The 21,465-nt window shown below is 34.6% G+C and overlaps 1 protein-coding gene across 4 annotated transcripts in view; it reads left to right on the top strand.

Annotated features, from left to right (window-relative positions):
- Positions 1-21,465, top strand: part of SYT10 (synaptotagmin 10) — a 95,452-nt gene that overhangs the window by 16,085 nt on the left and 57,902 nt on the right. For all 4 annotated transcript variants that reach the window (XM_041735412.1, XM_041735411.1, XM_041735414.1 and 1 more), the window contains exons 2-3: positions 1,675-2,032; positions 16,103-16,670. In XM_041735412.1, coding sequence (XP_041591346.1) covers positions 1,675-2,032; positions 16,103-16,670 — 926 coding nt within the window. The remainder of the gene's footprint in view (positions 1-1,674; positions 2,033-16,102; positions 16,671-21,465) is intronic.

Genomic DNA, 21,465 nt, shown 5'->3' with positions numbered 1-21,465 from the left:
ATAAATAAATAAATAAATAAATAAATAAATAAATAAATACAGTCACATTCTGGGACACTAAGGGCATTAGGACTTCAACATAAGAAATTGGAAAAAGGAACAGACACAATTCAGTCTATAACATGTTATTTTAAACATTTTTATTTTAAACAAATAAAAGATATTGAATTCATATTTTACACTGAGTCTAAACAAAGTTGTAAAAGAAAATTACAAGGTTATTTACATCTAGAAACTTTCCCTTTATAAGAAATCTGTTTGGTTTTGAAGAGTGCCGTTATACCAGATTGCTAACATTGGTTATTTTTGAAGGCTGAAAATGGAAGTGGGTAGCAGGAGATCATTAGCTTTTTAAAAAACAGACTTTACTATTTAGAGCAGTTTTAGATTTACATAAAAATAGAGTAAAATAGTACAGAGTTCCCATATACCCCACACCCAGTTTTTCCTATTATTAACATTTTAGATTAATATGAGACATTTCTTATAATTAATGAACCAGTATTGATACATTGTTAAAGTCTATATTTTATTTATGTCTCCTTAGTTTTCACCTAATATCCTTTTTCTATTCCAGGACTCCATCTAGGATATCACATTGTATTTAGTTGTCATGCCTCTGTAATCTCTTGGCTCTGATAGTTCCTCAAACTTTTTATTTGACAACCTTGGCAATTTTGAACAGTACTTGTCAGATATTTTATAGAATGCCCTCCTACTGGAATTTGTCTTGTATTTTTCTGACTAGACTAAGGTTATGGGTTTGGGGAAGAAGACCACAGAGGAAGAGTACTGTTTTCATCAGGTATCAGGGCTGCATACTATCAACATGATTCATTATTGTAGGTGTTCACCTTGATCACCTGGTGAGGTCTCTCCACTGTAAAGTTACCTTTTTTTTTTTTTTTCTCTTCTCAAAGAAGTCACTACGTGCAACCCACACTTAAGGACTGGGGAGCTGTGCTCCACCTCTTTGAGAGCAGAGTATCTACATAAGTTGTTTGGAATTTTGCACAGATTTGTTTCTTCTCTCTCATTCACTTATTTACTTAATCTTACTTTTTCTAACTATATTTATTTAAAGCACTTTGCATAATGAGCATATATTAATTTTGTTATTATTTTAAAGGATATTTTAGAGTTACTTAGGTGACACATCATTAATTTTGGACTTTATAAAATAGGAAAATGCAAAGGTTATCAGAAGGGACCTAGAGGATTTAAAAATCTAGCTACTAGTATAGCCATTCTCTGTTAGTAACAAGTTGTCCTCATTTGGGCTACAGAAAGTGGTTTATACAAATATTGAACAGTATTGCCTGCTTCAAGAGTGAAAAGATGAAGCAAACAGAAGCCTTTCCTTGTGTGCATTTTCTGAGTTTCTTAAGCTTCATATCTTCAAGACAGGGGGCAGGCTGCCACCCTTCATTTTGCAAACTCTTGGACCCCTTGTAGTGCAATGTGCTTTTTCTGTGTACAATTAGAAATTTTCATATATCTCCGCTGAGAATTTCCAGAGGTAATTATTAATCTTTCCTCCCTACAAAGACATCTTAAAAGTAAATTTTGAGACTCTAAATCAGAAAGCTAATGTAAATTATCTCACCATTGCTGCTCTCTTATCTCTACACTATCAATGAATTAAAATTTCTTTGCATTGTCATTTTTTTCCAGATATTTCGGTCAGCTTATTGGCAGTGGTTGTCAGCTTCTGTGGCCTCGCCTTGTTGGTTGTCTCACTTTTTGTCTTCTGGAAGTTGTGCTGGCCTTGCTGGAAAAGCAAACCAGTGACTTCCAACATCAATACCCTTCCTCAGAGCATTTCAAGTGCTCCTACTGAAGTTTTAGAGACTGAAGAGAAAAAAGAAGTTAAAGAAAATGAAAAGCCAGCTCTAAAAGCTATTGAACCTGCTATAAAAATCAGCCACACTTCCCCTGATATCCCAGCAGAAGTCCAAACTGCTTTAAAAGAGCATTTAATTAAACATGCACGTGTGCAAAGACAAACTACTGAGCCTACATCTTCATCCCGGTAAGGAAAGATCAGATACATAAAGCTGGGCGTGTGTGTGTGTGTGTGTGTGTGTGTGTGTGTGTGTGTGTGTGGGAGAGAGAGAGAGAGAGAGAGAGAGAGAGAGAGATTGATTTTGTAAGAGAAAAGAACGAGGTGGTAAAGTAGAAAAGACAAGCCAAACAGGAGAAATGAGGAAAAACATAGAAAACAGGCAAATGAATAAAGTATATAAGGGCAGAGTAAGTAAGGATGAGAAAAACTGAGAACAAAGGAGCTAAACAGGGAGCAGTACCATGAAAGGAGTTTAGTAGAATTTGAGGTCTCAATAAAATCATATAACAAGACTATTATTTATTAACTCTTTCCCTTGAAATATCATTGTTTGATAGTTGCTACTTGCAGTCTTTCAATTTAGTTTAATTCAACCGATAAATATGGGGAAAACAGCCATTTGCAATGTCTGGCATGAAATCATCTAGAACTTCACAATCAAAATTGAGTATCAGAGACTAATGTTTAGTCTACAATTGTTTCGCAACTACACGGTCAACATAGAACCACTGGAAAATGTTGTTTGAACTCCCATAGACCAAACTCTTACATTGGGCAGAGTGTGATAAGCTCTCCAAGAGTTTTGGTGAATATCATGAGCATACTAAAGAATGTACATAAAAGGAGGGAAAAGTGAGACCTCTTTGTGGAGATACATTTTAACTCCGCTTGGAAAAATCAGCAAAAGACTGCTTAGATGAAAATAATTTGCTATAGTATATTTCCAATTGTGTTAAACTGTAAAAGAAAAATGGTTTGTTTTCTACTTAAGATGGTCATCAGTCCTTAAAATGAATGACTACATGATGGTAGCAGTTTTTCTCTGGTTCCTAAAAATAGCAACTGGTTTTACCCTAGGGCAGAGTAAAATCAGTGGTTTGGGAAGATAAGTTAGTTTACTGCTAACTAATTGACTTCCTAATCTTTTCTACCTCTCTAAATCTAAGGAACTTCTACACTTTCTGACATGACATACCTTTGTAGGTTTAGAAATAAAATTGAAAAACTGGGCATGGATCATGTTTGCTACTAGGATTGAAAGAATATTCAGTATATCTTTTGTGAAATAGAAAAGGATTGTGTCAATAAATAAAGCTATTTCTTTCTGAAATATATTCCAGAGAGATAAATAAAAATAATTGTTACTTTGGGAATAAGGAACTCAAGAATAAGGAAGAGAGAGAGAGGTGTTTTTTCTACGTTATACTTTTCTGTGCTATTTAACTTATAACCAATATATGCCTCACATTTAGTTTTTCTGAGCTGTGTCATTTAGCATCATTTTTAATTTTTATAATTTAATGCCACATAATTATATGTTCATTTAAATTTATTATGGATATTTAACTATGAAATAATTATCTCATGTGCCACTTTTTAAAATATAAGAAAAACTGTTTAAAAGGATCTCATGTGGCTATTTGATTATCACTGCTATCATCACTGGCAACTGTAGTTAAATATATTTAATAAAGCCTTAAATACACTTAGAAATCTTAGGGTACAAATGTTCAATTAATTTGCAAAACATTTCTTAAATATTAGCAGCAGCTATACACCTCAGTCAGCCTGCACTCAGAATTATTCAACTCTTAATTAATAAGTGTACCCTACATAAGGACATAAGTTTCTCTCTCAAACTTAAAACATGAAGATTGAATTATACATATCTCATATTTTCCAAAAGAAAAAGTAGAATACAAATTCAAAGTTTTGTTAGAACTTTGATATAATTTCATCTGCCTCTTTGAATTTCCTTTTTTATATGAGTGGCTAGGGAAGGAAGAAAGAAAGAATTATATTTGAGCACTTGCAATTTAGCCACTATGCCAGGCACCCTTCCTGCTAATCCTCTGCCAACCTGCATGAAGTAAGTATTATTAATTATTCCCATTACTTGTGAGTTAACTCAAGCCCAGAGAAATTTAAGAATTTGCCTGAAGTCATGCAGCTGGCAAAAGTTAGAATTCAAATTTATCCAGATTAATGGCTTCACATTTTAAGCATGAAAGCCAAGAGGATATAGTTTTCTGCAATCGAAGATGTTGGTTACAAAGTCTGCTGAGGACAGATAGTTTGGAGATTGAAAAATGAGAGCATCTTCCTGCTCATTCTACTCAGAAATCTAAAATTATAAGTGGTTATTGTGAATGACTAGAGTCATGATTTTAATCTCTTTGGCCTTAAGATGAATTCCTTGCAGAAAACTTGATTATACTTAGTTCTCAAAACCCCTCATCTACATTAATTATTTCATCATATTAGAAATTACCTTTATATGGAAAGAGGAAATTGCTAAATTCATTATGCAGCCCACTTGGACACAGAGATCAAGGGTGCATTATCATAAATCAGACTCAAATCCTAACTTGTCATTGAAATGTAGTAAAATCAAACCGCCCCCCCCCACACACACACAATGAATTTAACCTTAAGGCTTCATTTCATCACCTTATTAGGCTATGCACACTCCAGTCTACTGTTAGGACTCCCTTTGACTTGGCTCAGATAGTAGACCACAAACATCTTACCCTTTCAAGCTTTATTTGTCTCTATAACTTCATAACATTTTGATTGGTCCCGAAGTTAACAGCACTGCTGGAAATTGGCACATTTTCCAAGTTCTCGCCTTCCTTTTCAAGTGCCTGGACATTTGACCCCATCAACCTGCCAGCAGCCAAATGGCCAGGCAGCAGCTGTGTTATTTCTTCATTACTAACAATCTTCTAGTTTATCTTAATTGATTGTTCATTCATTCAGTAGTTTTATTCAGTAGATATTTACTAATGGGTTTCATCAAGTATTATGCACACTCCATCTATTCTGCAAATACAAGGGAGTTGGAAAAACATTTACAACATTATGCAAAGATAAAACATATAAGACTGACTTCAATAAAAGGAATTACAAGTGCAAACTGTGATGGAGAATGTGGAATTCTGAGAACAGGAAAATTATTTCCAGCATGGAGAAAGGCCATTACATAGAGGCTAAAAGAAACTAAGAATTCACATGAGTGGCAACTGGAAGAAGGTGTGCATCCCAGATGAAAACATTTTATGTAAAAAGACATAGAATAGGAAATGTTTCCATGCTAATAGCAGGTAAGTTAACTTGATCAGTAAACAGAGTTCAGTAGAGGAGTAAAGGAAGAAGAGGAAGTCGGCAGGAATCAAAGTAAAGGAGGTCTTGAAATCGTGGCCAGGATGTTCAAGGTCTGTCCTCCTAAAAATATTTGCCATGGAAGAGTCCCTTGGATAAAAGAGCTGTGTTTTAGAAAATTAATTTTGCAACAGTTTATAGGATAGACTAAAGAAAAAGATATCTATTTGGAAACTAATATAATAATGAAGGCATGATAAAAATTGGGAAATAGCAAACAACAACCAAAGACAAAAGCCTGAGGGAACTTGTAAAGGAAGAATCTAAGATCCCTTTAAAAAGCATTGTGACACTTCAGTCATTCCAGGTGTAGTCTAAATCTTTTAAAAGTGCCTTTCAAACAGTTACAATCTGATGCCACCAAGCTACCACTCAAGCATTTTTTATTCCATATTCTCCAAATATATAGCTCTGTGCTGCTTTTTTAGGCAGAAAATCCGCCAAATTCACATCAGTACTGCTCTTGACACCTAGACAAAGTACTGTAGGAACTCAGCCTATGTTTGTTGGTTTAAGAAATTCAATAAACAAATTTGATGACCTCATCATTTCTATCCAAATGGATATTTTATGATTGCCCATGAGAGGAGTGCTTGGTCTTTTTACTATGCTCCTGTAGACCTCACCTCTCTGCCTCTGTGCTTTTGCATATATTGCTTTCCACATCTGGAATGGCAACCTCTTTTTCTTCTATAAGATGTTTAAGGAAAAATGTATCTAGAGTCTACTATTTCTGCCCAATTATAAGCTATTATTCTTTTTTAAAGCCATAGTTACAATCTAGCAATTATTTATTGTCTTAATATTGAGCTCTAGCTATTTGCCAAACTCAGTGCTAAGTTCTCAGAGAACAAGATTGTGTAGCCAACTTTTATGCATTCCTAATTTCTATCTCTGTGTAGGTACATAATAAGCATCAGGTGGTGCTTTTGACTGATTGGCCATCCTTCCACTTCACTTTGCTCCTACCTGCAGCATCAGGTAGTGAGACAAACTGCCCATATTAGAAAGAGGTTAATGATGCTATACTCCCAGGATGAGTATTAGGACCAATTTTCTTGCATCCATGAATGGTGCAGAGAAGAGGTGAATAATAAGTGGCAAAACAGTTTGTTGAGGATGAGAAATTATATAGGTTAGCTGCTGTGATAGAGGATTCTAAGTACCTACTAAAAAATAATTAGGAAACCTAATGGCAGTGCCAATTGAACAGAAGCGGGAAAATGTTCATGGTAAGAAATCACTGACTTATAGGTGCTCATGGATTTACAATTAGCTATGGTTGCCTAGAAAAGTAATTTTTAAAATCATCACATAATAAATATGAAAGAATTATGTAAAAATACTGAAGTATATAGTTTTAAGAGATTTTTTAAATTTTTTTTAATTTTTTGAGATTTTTAAAAATTAAATTCCTCTCCAAAGATAGCAAAAATTGCAATTATCCATTCTAGGGCATTGTAAGGAGTGGAAAGCAAGATGTTACACAAAGGAAGAGTTTAAAAGATATATACCTAGCTAGGATATCAAGAAGCCACACTTGCCTAAAGCTATGAGAGGACCTAAGATCCATCTCTTTGAATTAAAATTTCATGAAACATGCTGTGCAGGTGCTTGAGATAGTTAAATAAGCCAGTTCATGAAACATATGTATTCAATAAATATAGCAACCTCTTTTCTGAAATTGGATGGCTCTTTGAACCAAGGTCAGAGACAGAACCTTATAAAATAAATTCAAACTTGGAGAGTTTGTTTTCTGGTACTGATAAATATCATCTCCTCTTTACAAACACTAATTATAAATTGATTAGGCCCTCTTTTATAATACAAATCATTCTTGAGACGTTTGATTTCATTACTCACAGGGGTATTAGGGTATATGATTTTTTTTAAGATTTTTTTTTTTTTTAGAGTGAGCATGAGTGGGAGGGACAGAGGGAGAGGGAGAGAGAATCCTAAGTGGGCTCCATGCTCAGTGCGGAACCCCGACATGGGGCTGGATCTCAAGACCTTAAGAGCAGGACTTGAGCCAAAACCTAGAGCTGGATGCTTAATGGACTGCACCACTCAGGTGCCCCTAGGGTAAATTATTTTAATACAAACTCCAACAAACTTCCTGAATCCCAGTATATGTTATTATGAAATTCACGAAAAGATGAATAATACTTAGTTTCTGCCATTATAAAGAACACAGTCTAGCAAAAGGGTTGGGGAATGGAAGACTGATATGCAAACAAGTGATTTCAATACACTGTTTGCAGACATCAGGAATAGCATAGTAGACTGAGAAATAGAGACTAATAAACTAGGTGAAAATCCAGGAGGGTATAACTTGGGAGCCAAGTGAAATTGTATGTAAATAAACAGCAGAGATTAACTGTTAAGTGACTCTAGTAAATTTGGCTGGGATATACTTGTATCAAGTATACCCTTACTCTAGTAAGGGTGGGAATTTCCCCGTAAGTTTAGCAATGTGGAGAAGACACTGTTCATATTTTCAAGAGTGTTTGTGATGCAGTATGGCATTTGCACTTCAACTCCTTTGTGTAAAGTAATTAGAGTATGTTTAAATAGAATAGAAGGAAATACATTGGACAGTGAACAGATTGTCCTCAACTCTTTCAAGGAGTTTTGTTGTAAATATGTCAGAGAAACAGAGTAGTAAAAAAAAAAAAAAAAAGAAAGAAAAAAAGAAAAAAAAGAGAGAAACAGAGTAGTACAGAGAGATGAAGTTCCCTTTAAGATAGGAGAAACAACAGTGTGCTTTTAGGCTGATAGTAGTGATCCAACAGAGGGAGGATTAATAATGCAAGAATCAGAGGGAATATTCTGGAAGGTGACATGAAAGAAAATGGGATTTACTATGTAAGTGGAGGGACTGTATTTAAGGCAAAATATATGGGTTACAGATGTTGCTAAGAGGGTTGATGAGATGGTGCCTGTGGAAGGTCTGCTCTTTGCTTCAGTTTTTCCAAGTGAAACGGAAAGTTAGGTCATTAATTGAGACTTAGAATGAGGAAGAAGGTGATGGAGGTCTGTAGGAAGGTAGAAGGTGTGATATAGTCTTCTTGCAAATCTAGGAGATTGAGAGGGAGAAGAAATTGCTACATTAGGGTTTACATGAGGAATGTGGTCATGAATTTAAAGTGGAGCAGTGAGAATTATTTTGTGTTTTTCTCTAATTGCAATCCCTTGCATGTGTACAGGTGTAGAGATGATGGAGGCTTGAATTCATCCAGAGCTGCAGTTTTGTCCTGCAACTAAGAAAGCCGAGAAAACAGGCATTGGAGATGTGCCTGAGAGTGACTCTACTAATTAGCCATGGAATTAAAACTGGATAATGAGAGGGAAATGATATCAGGGAAGTAGGGACTATGAAATGGTGGTACAGTCACAGATTAGAGTCCTGGTAGGTTGGAAAGGTTGTCAGAGTTGGGGTATCAGAGGGTCTGAGCTAGAAAGATATGAGATCAGTGAGAGGTATGCATGACATTGGGGTTGTGGCAAGTTTGCAGCTAATGATGACAAAAATCTATGTACATGGTAGTGATTTCAGTAAGTAAAGAGCATCATTGCAGGAGGGGAATTCAAAGAACCTAGGGGCCACAAGTTGGGGAGAAACATATGCGCTGCTAGAAATTAGACCAAAGCATTGTCAAAAAGTATTAGTGAACCAGGAAATGAAAATAATGAAGACTTTAAAGGGAGTGATTTAGTAATCAATAGATGATTAACAATAGGTAATAATGGGGATGTGACTTGCTGACTTCAGCTTTAGGGCTGGGAGAGGTGGATAAAGGGAGAATGGAGCCAAAGTGACAATGGGGAGCCAGAGGATTGTATGACTGCCCCACCTCCAGGCTAGTGAAACAAGGACTATGGGGAACATATTAGCCACCACATGAAAGGGGCGCAGCAGAACCCATGTCCTTAGACAAGAGCCATGTTTCTACGGAGGAATAAGGTGAGAAGAACATTCAAAGAGATTAAGGATATAGAAAATTTTACTGATGTCCAGTTTTTATTTTAAAAAACTCATTGTGACATATTATGCAATTTAGTCTGCCTTCATATATGGAGTGCTTTGCCTGATTTGGTTTGGTTTTGGTTTTGTGTGGGTTTTTGTTTGCTGAGATTTTTGTGTATTGAATGAATCACTCCTCTCTTTGTTTCTAATTGAATAGAAGAAAACAGGAAACAAATAAAGATGAAAACTTAGTTTACCACAAACTTGATTTAGTCTTACTAGTTAAGCCTTCTTAACTATGAGATGGGGCTATAACTTTTAATATATGCTGATAGTTTTGGATACAAAGTTCAGTACTAACAAAATCAGGGAGAGATGAAGTCCTTATAAATATATTGAATAAATCAATAAAATGCTGCTAAATATATTTTTGCTTTTCCTCTCTGAATTCTCAAGCAATACCTAAGGTAAACTTAACAGATGGTAAAGACACTGTGGTTAAGAGTAGGAGAATAAGAAAAAGACAACTGCTAGATGCTAAGAAGTGAGTTGATTAGAGGGTAGAGTTATCCAGGGCTGTGGCGCAGGACATGCTCATACAGGAATGACTTTGTGCCACCTGTGCATCCCCAATCAGCAACCCTAGGCTTGCAGTTTTCAGAACCAGAGCGTTCATTATGGCATTTGCACTTTAACTCCTTTGTGTCTTGAATTCTAATGATTCTAACTATTATCAGTATGAGAAGTTCTAATTTTCATAGTCGTCTCATCTAATATCTCATTTGATCTTCCTTCACACTGTGAAAGTATTCATATTATAGATAAGGAGAGTAAAGCTCAAACAGATTAAGTGACTTGTCCAAAGTTGCTTTCACTTCATAGGGAAGCTGGGCTCAAACTGATTCCAAGCCAACATGTTTCCCGCCTCATCTCAATGTTCTGATCTTTAAGCATCTTCTTCTGGGTAGTAGGGAAATGTTGGTTTGGTTTCCAGCGGGATTCCAGGACTGTACCACACAACAACTAGAGGAGCTCTGTCTTTACATACTCAACTTCTGGCTTCTGATTTTGTTTGAAGGAAAGGACCTATTGGTAATATTTAAAAATCATCATGTTAATGCATGTTATTCTTATGGCATCGAGGAATTTTGACTCTATCTAGCTACGGTTAGATGTTCCAGGTAAGGTAGGGAAAGTTTTTCCTTCTCTATCTGGAAAAGTACTTTGGTGGTGCCCTCTCAGGTTTGAAGGGTAAGAATGAGGTCAGTAATAGACAAGTGGCCTATACTTTGATTGGTTGGATATCTGTGAGACTAGCCACTTACCATGTCATTCCAAAAGAGAAAAAGAAAGGGGGCGGGGCAGGGGGAAGCAAGAAGAAAAAGATCCGTTTTGTCACGGTAGTAGTTTAGCATTGTAATAATTAAAGCTTCTCTTAACTGACTAGCTTAACTATGACTTAGAAGATACACTATTTACCCTATAATTAGGGCACTGGCTTACTAGAACAAAAACATTACTACTCTTTGATTCCTGCTGGAGGGGCTTTACAGCTGTACAATTATATTCAGACATAAGAAAGAAATTACTGATTTTTAGAGAGACAATAGAAGACTAAAATTTTATTATATTGAAAAGTATAAGTGTGAATGGAATCTATAAAAAATAAGGAATTTACTTTGGAGGGATTTTATTTATAAATTTTTTTCTTGAAAATCATTACGTAAGTAAAGGTGACTTAGGCAGCAATATTACATTATTTAACAAAATATCCTAAATCTCTTAGGTACACTGAATATAGAACTAAATTATACTATACCCCAGCATATGTTTTGAATTATAATTCAAAAAATATATACTTATATTCCTTTATAACTTTTAAAAATTTATATCATTTTTATTGTCATTAAAAGCTAATATTTGTTGAGTATGTAGTATGTACCCAGCAAAGGGCATGCATCATTTCACATAATTTGCATCACAACATATAGCATGGGTAATACTATTACCCTCATTTTCCAGATGGAAGCCCTAAGATGCCCTGCCCAGAATCAGGCAACTGGCAAGTGAAGGAGTGAGATCTGTACTATGGTTGGTTTAAAGTTATATTCCTTTTAAAATTCTTCTTATTTTCCTACATATTCTCTAATGGTTGCCTATCTCTAATTTACGCCCCTGATCCTGTATATCAAGGATAGATATACAGACTCAAAGAAATAAATGATACTTCATTATCAGATTAGTGCTAAAAAATTGCAAGAATTAGGATGGTATTAGCTGTACCATTTTTATGTTATTTAAATAGTTGTTTAGTGTCCTAGCCTCAGTAATCAGACAACAAAAAGAAAAGGTATCCAAATTATCATGGAAGAAGTCAAACTTTCACTATTCACAGATAACATGATACTCTAGGTAGAAAACCCAAAGGCCTCCACCAAAAAATTGCTAGAACTGATACACAAATTCAGTAAAGTCACAGGATACAAAATCAATGTACAGAAATCGGTTGCATTTCTATACATGAATAATGAAGCAGCAGAAAGAGAAATCAAGGAATCAATCCCATTTACAATTGTACCAAAAACCATAAGGCCCTAGGAATAAACATAACCAAAGAGGTAAAATAACTGTACTCTGAAAACTATAGAATACTTATGAAATAAATTGAGGAAGACATAAAGAAATGGAAAAATATTCCATGCTTATATTTAACAAATATTGTTAAAATGTCTATATTACCCAAAGCAATTTACACATTTAATGCAATCCCTATCAAAAAAGCACCAGCATTTTCCACAGAGCTAGAACAAAAAAAACCTAAAACTTATATGGAACCACAAAAGACCCTGAATAGCCAAAGCAATCTTGAAAAAGAAAAGCAAAGCTGGAGTCATCACAATTCCAGACTGCAAGCAATATTACAAAGCTATAGTGATTAAGACAGTATGGTACTGGCACAAAAAGAGACACATATATCAAGGAAACAGAATAGAAACCCAGAGATGGACTCTCAACTCTATGGTTAACTAATCTTTGACACGGCAGGAAAGTATTTCCAATGGAAAAAAGACTGTTCTTCAACAACTGGTGTTGGGAAAACTGGGCCACATGCAGAAGAATGAAACTGACCACTTCCTTGCACCATACACAAAAATATATTCAAAAATGGAAGAGATAGGAAACCATCAAAATCCCAGGGGAAAACAGGCAGTAACCTCTTTGATATCAACCATAGCAATTTCTTGCTAGATATATCTCTGGAGGCAAGGGAAACAAAAGCAAAAATGAACTATTGGGACTTCATCAAGATAAAAAGTTTCTGCACGGTGAAGGAAACAATTAACAAAACTAAAGGGCAACCTTCAGAGTGGGAGAAGATATTTGCAAATGACATATTTAATAAAGGGTTAGTATCCCAAATCTATAAATAATTTACCAAACTCAACACCCCCAAAAAACAAATAATCCAGTTCAGAAATGGGCAAAAGATATGAATAGTCATTTTTCCAAAGAAGACATACAGATGACTAACAGACACATGAAAAGATGCTCAATGTTACTCATCATCAGGGAAATACAAATCAAAACTATGATGAGATACCACCTTGCACCTGTCAGGATGGCTAAAATGAACAACTCTGAAAACAATAGATGCTGGTGAGGATGTGGAGAAAGGGGAACCCTCTTACACTGTTGGTAGGAATGCCAATTGGTGCAGCCACTGTGGAAAACAGTATGTAGGTTCCTCAAAAAGGTAAAAATAGAACTATCCTATGACCCAGCAATTACACTACTAAGTATTTATCCAAAAGATCAAAAATACCGATTCAAAGGGGGTACATTCACCCTGATATTTATAGCAGCATTATCAACAATAGCCAAATTATGGAAAGAGCCCAAATGACTATCAGCTGATGAATGAATAAAGATATGGTATATAAATATAATGGAATGTTACTCAGCCATGAAAAAGAATGAAATACTGCCTTTTGCCATGATATGGATAGAGCTAGAATCTCTTACACTAAGCGAAATAAATCAGTCAGAGAAAGACAAATACCATATGATTTCACTTATATGTGGAATTTAAGAAACAAAACAGATGAACATAGGGGAAGGAAGCAAAAAAAAAAAGGGTGGCAAACCTTAAGAGACTCTTAACTATAGAGAACAAACAGAAGGTTGCTGGAGGGGAGGTGGGAAGGGCACTTGTGATGAGTACTGAGTGTTATGCATAAGTGATGAATCATTAAATTCTGCTCCTGAGAACAATATTACACTGTATGTTAACTAACTAGAATATAAATAAAAAATCTGAAACAATAACAAAAAAAAGCATATGGAAAGTGCCACACACCAAAAAAAGTTGTTTAGTATTTCAGTCCCATTAATAGAAAATAAGCTAATTCAATGTGAGAGAATTGGAACACCTCAGACTATAATTCTGATTTTACATAATTTACAATTTACCTAATAAAATTATTTTATTAGTACACATATGATATCTTGAATAAAATTATTAAAGAATCACAGAATGATAGCGAATCAGAAATTAAGTGTTAAAAACACTTAGGGGACACCTGGGTGGCCCAGTGGTTGAGCATCGGCCTTTGGCTCAGATCGTGATCCTAGGCATTGAGTACCTCCTGGCATTGAGTACCACATCAGACTCCCCGCAGGAAGCCTGCTTCTCTCTCTGCCTATGTCTCTGCCTCTCTCTTTGTGTTTCTCATGAATAAATAAAATCTTTAAAGAAAAAAAAAATGAAAGAAAATACTTAGAAGTCTAGCACCTCACCTGAGGCAGAAAACTTTCCTTCAACATCTAACCTTTGTTTCTTTTTTTTTTTTTTTTTTTTTTTTTTTTTTATTTATTTATGATAGTCACAGAGAGAGAGAGAGGCAGAGACACAGGCGGAGGGAGAAGCAGGCTCCATGCACCGGGAGCCTGATGTGGGATTCGATCCCGGGTCTCCAGGATCGCGCCCTGGGCCAAAGGCAGGCGCCAAACCGCTGCGCCACCCAGGGATCCCTAACCTTTGTTTCTATACTTTGTGTTTGTGGAAGTTCATTACTTCCCCATTTTGGATAGCTCTAGATATTTTTTAATGTTCTCTTATATTAAGCTGAAGTCTATTTTAATTGTAACTTCCACTGAGATTCTTATTAATTCTGTAATGATGGTCCTTCAGAAATTAGAAGCCAGACTTCCTGTCCTTTCTAGTTTCAACATCTTCAGTTCCTTGAACTCTTCTCAAATGGTACCATGGCTAAATATCTTACTCCTGGTTATCAATTTTTTTATCCTTCTTAAATCAGTCCTTATGTGTGCATCAATGAATCAAGTATTAGTTGAGCAATGTCCTCAGTATTACTTAGCGCTTGCTGTAAGAAATGTAGACCTGATGTAATAACAGAAATGAGTACAGGTTTTGAAGTAAGTGCTAGATAGATATTAAGTATAAGGGAGCACTAAAAGAAGCAAAACCAGCCAAAGTGTAGTATAGAAAGCCAAGTATACGGTGATGAGGATTTGGACTGAGTAGCAATGGGAAGGAAAATTAATGGACAAGTATATGGGATGTTTCAAAGCAAACGTCAACAGGTTTAGAAAATTGAGTAAACCTCATGAATAAAAGAAAGGTGATTCAAAGCATACTGTAGTAGTCCAAGCATAAGTGGCTGATAAAAATGTTAGAGCTATTTTCTGAGATTGTGGAAGGGAGCGCCAGCTTAGACGTAGAAGGCAAAAGTTTGGGGCAAAATTAGAATATTCATTTAGAAATCTCCCTTATAGATACAGAAATATGGAACTAGAAGTTTATATGTCGGAGATCCATGCAGGGAACCACTATATTATAGTAGTGAGAACCCCCCAGGATATACTATGGATATAGTAGTACTATATTATAGTAGTGGGAAATATAGTATAGGGAACCACTATATTATAGTTATAGTCCAATAAATGATTAGTCTGATGGAGAGACCAAGGAGATTAAAGAACAAAAGACATGGGACTAAGCATTGAGTAGACCTATAAGTTGACACAGCTCCTGCCAGAAATCACAGAGGAAGTAGAAGAGAAGCAGATCTTAGTGCAGGTCACATTTACAAGGCACTGGTTAGTTGGTACAGCTAATGCCCTGGAAACGTTGACTAGATGAATAGTAACTGATAATAGGAAAGTCCGTTTGAATTCTAAAGCACTCTATTATTTTGGCCCCAAATTCTAAAATTCTACATTTTTTAATCCTCAGAATTTCCGAAGCCCATTCCATGTTGAAAAAAAAAATGTACTCATTTTGGCTGTCACCATATTCTTTCTACAAGTAAATATTCGTTTCGTTGTCTTAAGTATTAGAAATACTTAACATAGTATAAGAATAAGTAGACTTGTGTTTTTTATTGCAATGGTGTAGTCAGTAAAACATGAGATCCATGAGACCCAAATATCCAGATTGAGAGAAACCAGCCATCTCAATGATTTGTCTACATAAGATTACAGATACACATAACAAGATGACTGATGATTCATGGTATTTTGTGGAATACTGAATTTTGTTGGTAATCCTATTTTTTTTACAATTGTATAGTAATTATGTGCTTGTGATTTAGAGTACAAAATTCCAAAAGCTCATAAAAATGTACATTCATGAGTTTCAGGTATTTCTATCATTTTAGAGTCCTATTCCTTTGAATATTGCATTTCTGATTTTTCAAAAGTAGTTGTGTGTGTGTGCGTGTGTGTGTGTATCTGTCTGTCTATTAATACAAATGCAGTGCTTTCATTATCTTGGGGGTGAGGGGACAGTTTATATGCCACTGAATAATGTCAACAAAATGATCTTCCTAAATTATTTTCTGCGTGTGTGTGTATGTGTGTGTGTGTGTGTGTGTGTGTGTGTGCAGCCACAATTCCTTCAGGAGACACCTACCAAGGCAAATGCAGGTTTCCAGTGTTGATTTTAGCATGGGCACAGAACCTGTTTTACAAAGAGGAGAAACAACAACAAGCATTGGAAGGATAAAACCAGAGCTCTACAAACAGAAATCAGTTGATTCTGAAGGCAACAGGCAAGAAGATATCAAAACCTGTGGGAAACTTAACTTCACCCTCCAATATGACTATGAAAATGAACTTCTAGTCGTTAAAATTATCAAAGCCTTAGACCTCCCTGCTAAAGACTTCACAGGCACGTCTGACCCTTACGTGAAGATGTATCTTCTTCCAGATAGGAAAAAGAAATTTCAGACCCGTGTACACAGAAAGACTTTAAATCCTCTATTTGATGAAACTTTTCAATTTCCTGTAGCATATGATCAACTCAGCAACCGAAAACTACATTTCAGTGTTTATGATTTTGACAGATTTTCTAGACATGACATGATTGGGGAAGTGATTCTTGATAATTTGTTTGAAGTCTCTGATCTCTCCAGGGAAGCCACAGTGTGGAAAGATATTCATTGTGCTACCACAGTAAGTAATAATTTCACCAATATATTGGTTTTTATTTGACCTGCAGTGGTATATAAAACTAATTATCACTCAGCTTATTGGAGTAACTTTATGAAGTTATGGAATTTATGTGCTAACCTGCAAAGGTAGGATTTGATTACATGCATAATAATTCAGGCACCTAACACAATATTAGTGATTATGTCAATAAAATAGCTCTTTAAGTTAACCAAAAATAAGCTCTTTTCTCATAAAATGTTTATTTGTAACCTGTCTCCTCATGGTTAATATTGACTTGTATTATTTAAGAAGATTCTGTTCCTCAGATCAAACCTAAAATGTACCTTGGCGCTATTTTGAAAAGCCCTTGGTTAAGTCTAAACAGCTCATTCCTATTCCTACAGAGGCTTTAATGGAACAGACATGATTACAGAATTTGAAATGTTAAATGATCAGAAGTGATCATTTATATTAGAATTTTTCTTTTACATTACAAAATGCTTTCTGTGAATATAAAATAATAACTTTAATAATGAAAATTTGGAAAACAGTAAAAAGTACAAAATTAAAATACTTTGCAATGCTACCAATTACGTATAATATTATGGCAGATAGCTTTCTAAATTTTTCCTATACATGTTTTAAAATTGTTGAGATCAAACTAAGTTTAAAAATTTCCACACTAAAAAAAAGAAAATTTCCACACTAATTTTCTTTCATGCTACATTTGTTTTAGTGTCTGATGTTTAAATATATGATCTATTTACCAAACCATTCTTTTATTGTTGTACATTTGAGTAAGGCATAAATTTTGTCATACTAAAAGTTGTTGTGTTCTTTGTTACATAATTCTGTTTTATTTGAGATTATGTGTCAAGGATAGTATTATGGAATTGGAACTTAAGAACTGGTCACTTAGGTTAGATTGAAGAATTATTTTGATTTGTTTTTTGGTTGTTTTGTTTTTTGTTTTAAGAGAGAGCATGAGCTTGGGAGGAGGAGCAGAAGGAAAGAGAGAAAATTTTGTGCAGGTTCAACACTCGGCTTGGAGCCCAACATGGGGCTTGATCTCATGATCCCAAGATCATGACCTGAGCAGAAATTAAGAGTGGGATGCTTAGCCAACTGAACCACCCAGGCACCCCTGATTTCTTGGTTTTTCAGTGAAGTCATTTAATTTGTTACCACCAGGTTATCTTTATGTATATACCATCTTTTGTCCAAGTTTTACCGAAATTTATAAGCTTAAAATGTAGCAGTTTTTAATAGAACAGGGATTATTTTAAAAATAAGAAAATTAGGGATCCCTGGGTGGCGCAGCGGTTTAGCGCCTGCCTTTGGCCCAGGGCGCGATCCTGGAGATCCGGGATCGAGTCCCACGTCGGGCTCCCGGTGCATGGAGCCTGCTTCTCCCTCTGCCTGTGTCTCTGCCCCTCTCTCTCTGTGTGACTATCATAAATAAATAAAAATTTAAAAAAAAAAGAAAATTATATCTTAATTCAAAGTAATTTGTATTTTATTTTCCCCCATCAATTTTTTACTAATTAAAATCAGTATTTGGATTCATTATATTTCACTGTAAATTATATGGATAAGATAACTTAAAGTTTTATACTTCCAGTTTGTTGAATTGCATCATCATAAATTTTCCATTGTTAGGTTTTTATTTCATGGTTTCCATCGTGACATTTATAGGGAACAAAGGAGAAATTTTCAAACTGGATCACATTTCAAAGGTACATTGGGGCTCTTGATTTCATAGTGTTTTTAACCTTATTACTTATATTCCTAGAGGGAAAAAAAATGGTGAGCAGTGATAGTTTTACTGTTTTAAAAAGTCTGACACCTCCTAGAATTCTACAAATACAGATAATAATTAATTAATTATTAGGTTATTACTTTTGGATTCCTCAATCTTATATTATTCCTTCTTTATTCATTTAACAAATATTTGCTAAGTGCCTACTGTGGGTTTGGCATGTTCTAAAGTTATAGGGATGCAAAAAATTGTTTTGAAACATGTTCTTGGTCCCATGTGGGTAAACTAGGATAATTTCCCCATCTCAAAGTTCATAATCTTAATCATAACTGCAAAGTCCCTTGCCATGTAGGTAACATATTCACAGACTCTAGAAATTAGTATGTGGCCATCTTTGGAGGTGGCTTTATTCTGAATACATCTATAGACATTTTCATTTCAATATTCTGGATGCAAAAAGAAGTAGGTAGATAATAAAATATATATTGAATTATTCTGGCCAAATGACATTTCTTTATAACTGGAATATTGAGCCACATAGTGTTCTAGGTATTGCTATCTTCCCAACATTTCTGTTAGGAAGATAGAAATGAAATCTGAATTTCTTGACTATAACACCAAAGTTCACAATTTACATTAGTATCATCTTCATAGCTAGTGTAATGTTTAATTAAAGCTTCTCTTCAGCTTTTGAAAAATCATTAAGCAATTTCATATTTCAGATTAATAAAATGGAAAAAAGTGGGTTGAAGTTTGCTTACGAAACTATCTTTACTTAGATATTTTAACTTTAAATAATTTCATACAGAAATACGGTTTTCTACAGAGAAGGAAAAGAAAGGAAAGAAATAGAAAGAGGGATGCCTGGGTGGATCAGCGGTTAAGCGTCTGCCTTTGGCTCAGGGAGTGATCCTGGAGTTACAAGATCGAGTCCCACATGGGGCTCCCTGAATGGAGCCGGCCTATGTCTCTGCCTCTCTCTCTCTGTGTCTCTCATGAATGAATAAATTTTTAAAAATCTTTAAAAAAAATTGTTTAAAAAGGAAATAGAAATGTAGTCATATGCCTTCACTCATCCAAGTTTTGTAGAAACCTGCAAAAGTGATTCAACTATGTGAACAGAGATTTAAAAGAATTTATGTAACATATCAGGAAACACTGATGACAAATATTCATAAATAACTAATTAAACAAATCCTGAAAAAACATTCTTATAATTTAAGGTCCTTACTTGAAATAATCATGTATGAGGTTTTTAAAGAGTACCTTTATATACTGCAAACCTCCAAATTAAAAATTCTAAAATTTAGTCAAAAAATTTTGTCATCAACTTGAAATAGCTGATATATCTCTAATTTTTAATGAACCTCTTTAGTATCATTAAGTCCTGCTTTACTATCACATTGATATAAATGCCATGGATCTCTTTTTCCTTCTTCAGGCCAATTATATAATTATTAAAAATATAACTATGGAAATCAGAATTGATGCTTTTTTTGTGATTTTTGTTTTTAATGATTTTATGTGTCTCATTCCAACAAATTTTTATCGTAGTCTCTGTCACAAAATTTTTCCCCTTGTATTCTAAGACCTGTCCAAGATCTTATTCAAAAAAATCTCCTAAGTCAGTTCATTAAATTAAATTGATTTTTTTCCCTACAGCATGGAATTCAAATAACTTTAATTTGGTTACATGAGTATTTACTGAGAACCTTCTGTGTACAAAACGTATACTTTGTTCTAAAGTAGAAATAAAGGTTAGTAAAATACAAGTTTTGTCAAGAACTTTAATAGAAGAAACAAGTAAACAAAGAAGTATATGCTAATGTAGAAATAATACTATATATCTTCCTGATAACCTGCACAAATGTGGTATTCACACACACACACACACACACACTCGCGCACTTGTTCGCTCTCTCTCTTATGCGGATTATGTCTGCAGAGGGAAAAACAATGCAGTCTTGTACCCTATTGATTACAAATTAATATATGCTTAGTTCTATTTGTAAACATCAACCACTTTCTGTAACAAAAATTAAAAATTTATCCAGTGTGTGGCATAAATTCATATGCAAAATACAGCAGGAATATTTTGTTGTCAAAAATCCTATCAGGTTGAAACAAGAGTCACATGTTTTGTATTTGTAAATTTCATTACTAATTATTTCTACATAAGAGGGATTAATATTTTTATTAGGAATTAGCAAGATTTTTAAAAATTGATGATTCAGAATAAGAGGGAAGTTGAGGAATAAGGAGATAAAAAGGTATGAATTTATTCTTTGCAAAAAATTAATTTTCACTTTAAGGATCATCCCACTATATACCAGAAATATGGCAAGCCAGTCATCGCTTGCACTAATATAGAAATATCTCCAACATAGGGAAAAATCACTTTGAAGAATAGTGTGCACCCTATGCCACTATTTTTGTAATTCTGAGAAAGAAATATATATTCATATTTGGTTATATATATTAAAAAAGTCTATTTAAGGGCACAAAAATCTAATAGTAGTTACATATTGGCAAAAATGGGAGAAACTAGATGAATGTAGAAAAGGAATGATTTGCAACATATCGCTTTATATACATTTATTTTTAAGCTATGTAAGTATATTTTTCAAATTTCTTTTTTCATGAAGTCACTCAAATACGATTGTATTTAAATATTTAAATGTAGCGACGTCATGCACACTCAAGAAGCCATTGAAAGTATAGGTAGATATGGGGTGCCTGGGTGGTTCAATCAGTTAAGCAACTGCCGTCAGCTAGCGTCATGATCCCAGGGTCCTGGGGTTGAACCCCACATCGGGCTCCCTGCTAGGCAGAGAACCTGCTTCTCCCTTTCCCTCTCTCTCTCTTGCTCTCTCTCTCTGTCAAATAAATAAAATCTTTTTTAAAGTATAGGTAGATAAAGAAAAGCTTTTCTTTTTTTGAATAGAACTATTTTATGTATTTATTTATTTACTCATCTAATCAATGAACATTTTTTCAGCACCAATGATGTTCTATACACGCAGGAATTCTCATAGGAAAAGAGAGCGTATGCACATA

The sequence above is a fragment of the Vulpes lagopus genome, chromosome 21 (assembly GCF_018345385.1).
Source record: "Vulpes lagopus strain Blue_001 chromosome 21, ASM1834538v1, whole genome shotgun sequence".
Taxonomy (NCBI): Eukaryota; Metazoa; Chordata; class Mammalia; order Carnivora; family Canidae; genus Vulpes; species Vulpes lagopus.
Note: the sequence above shows the minus strand (reverse complement) of the source record. Positions and strands in the feature narration are given on the sequence as shown.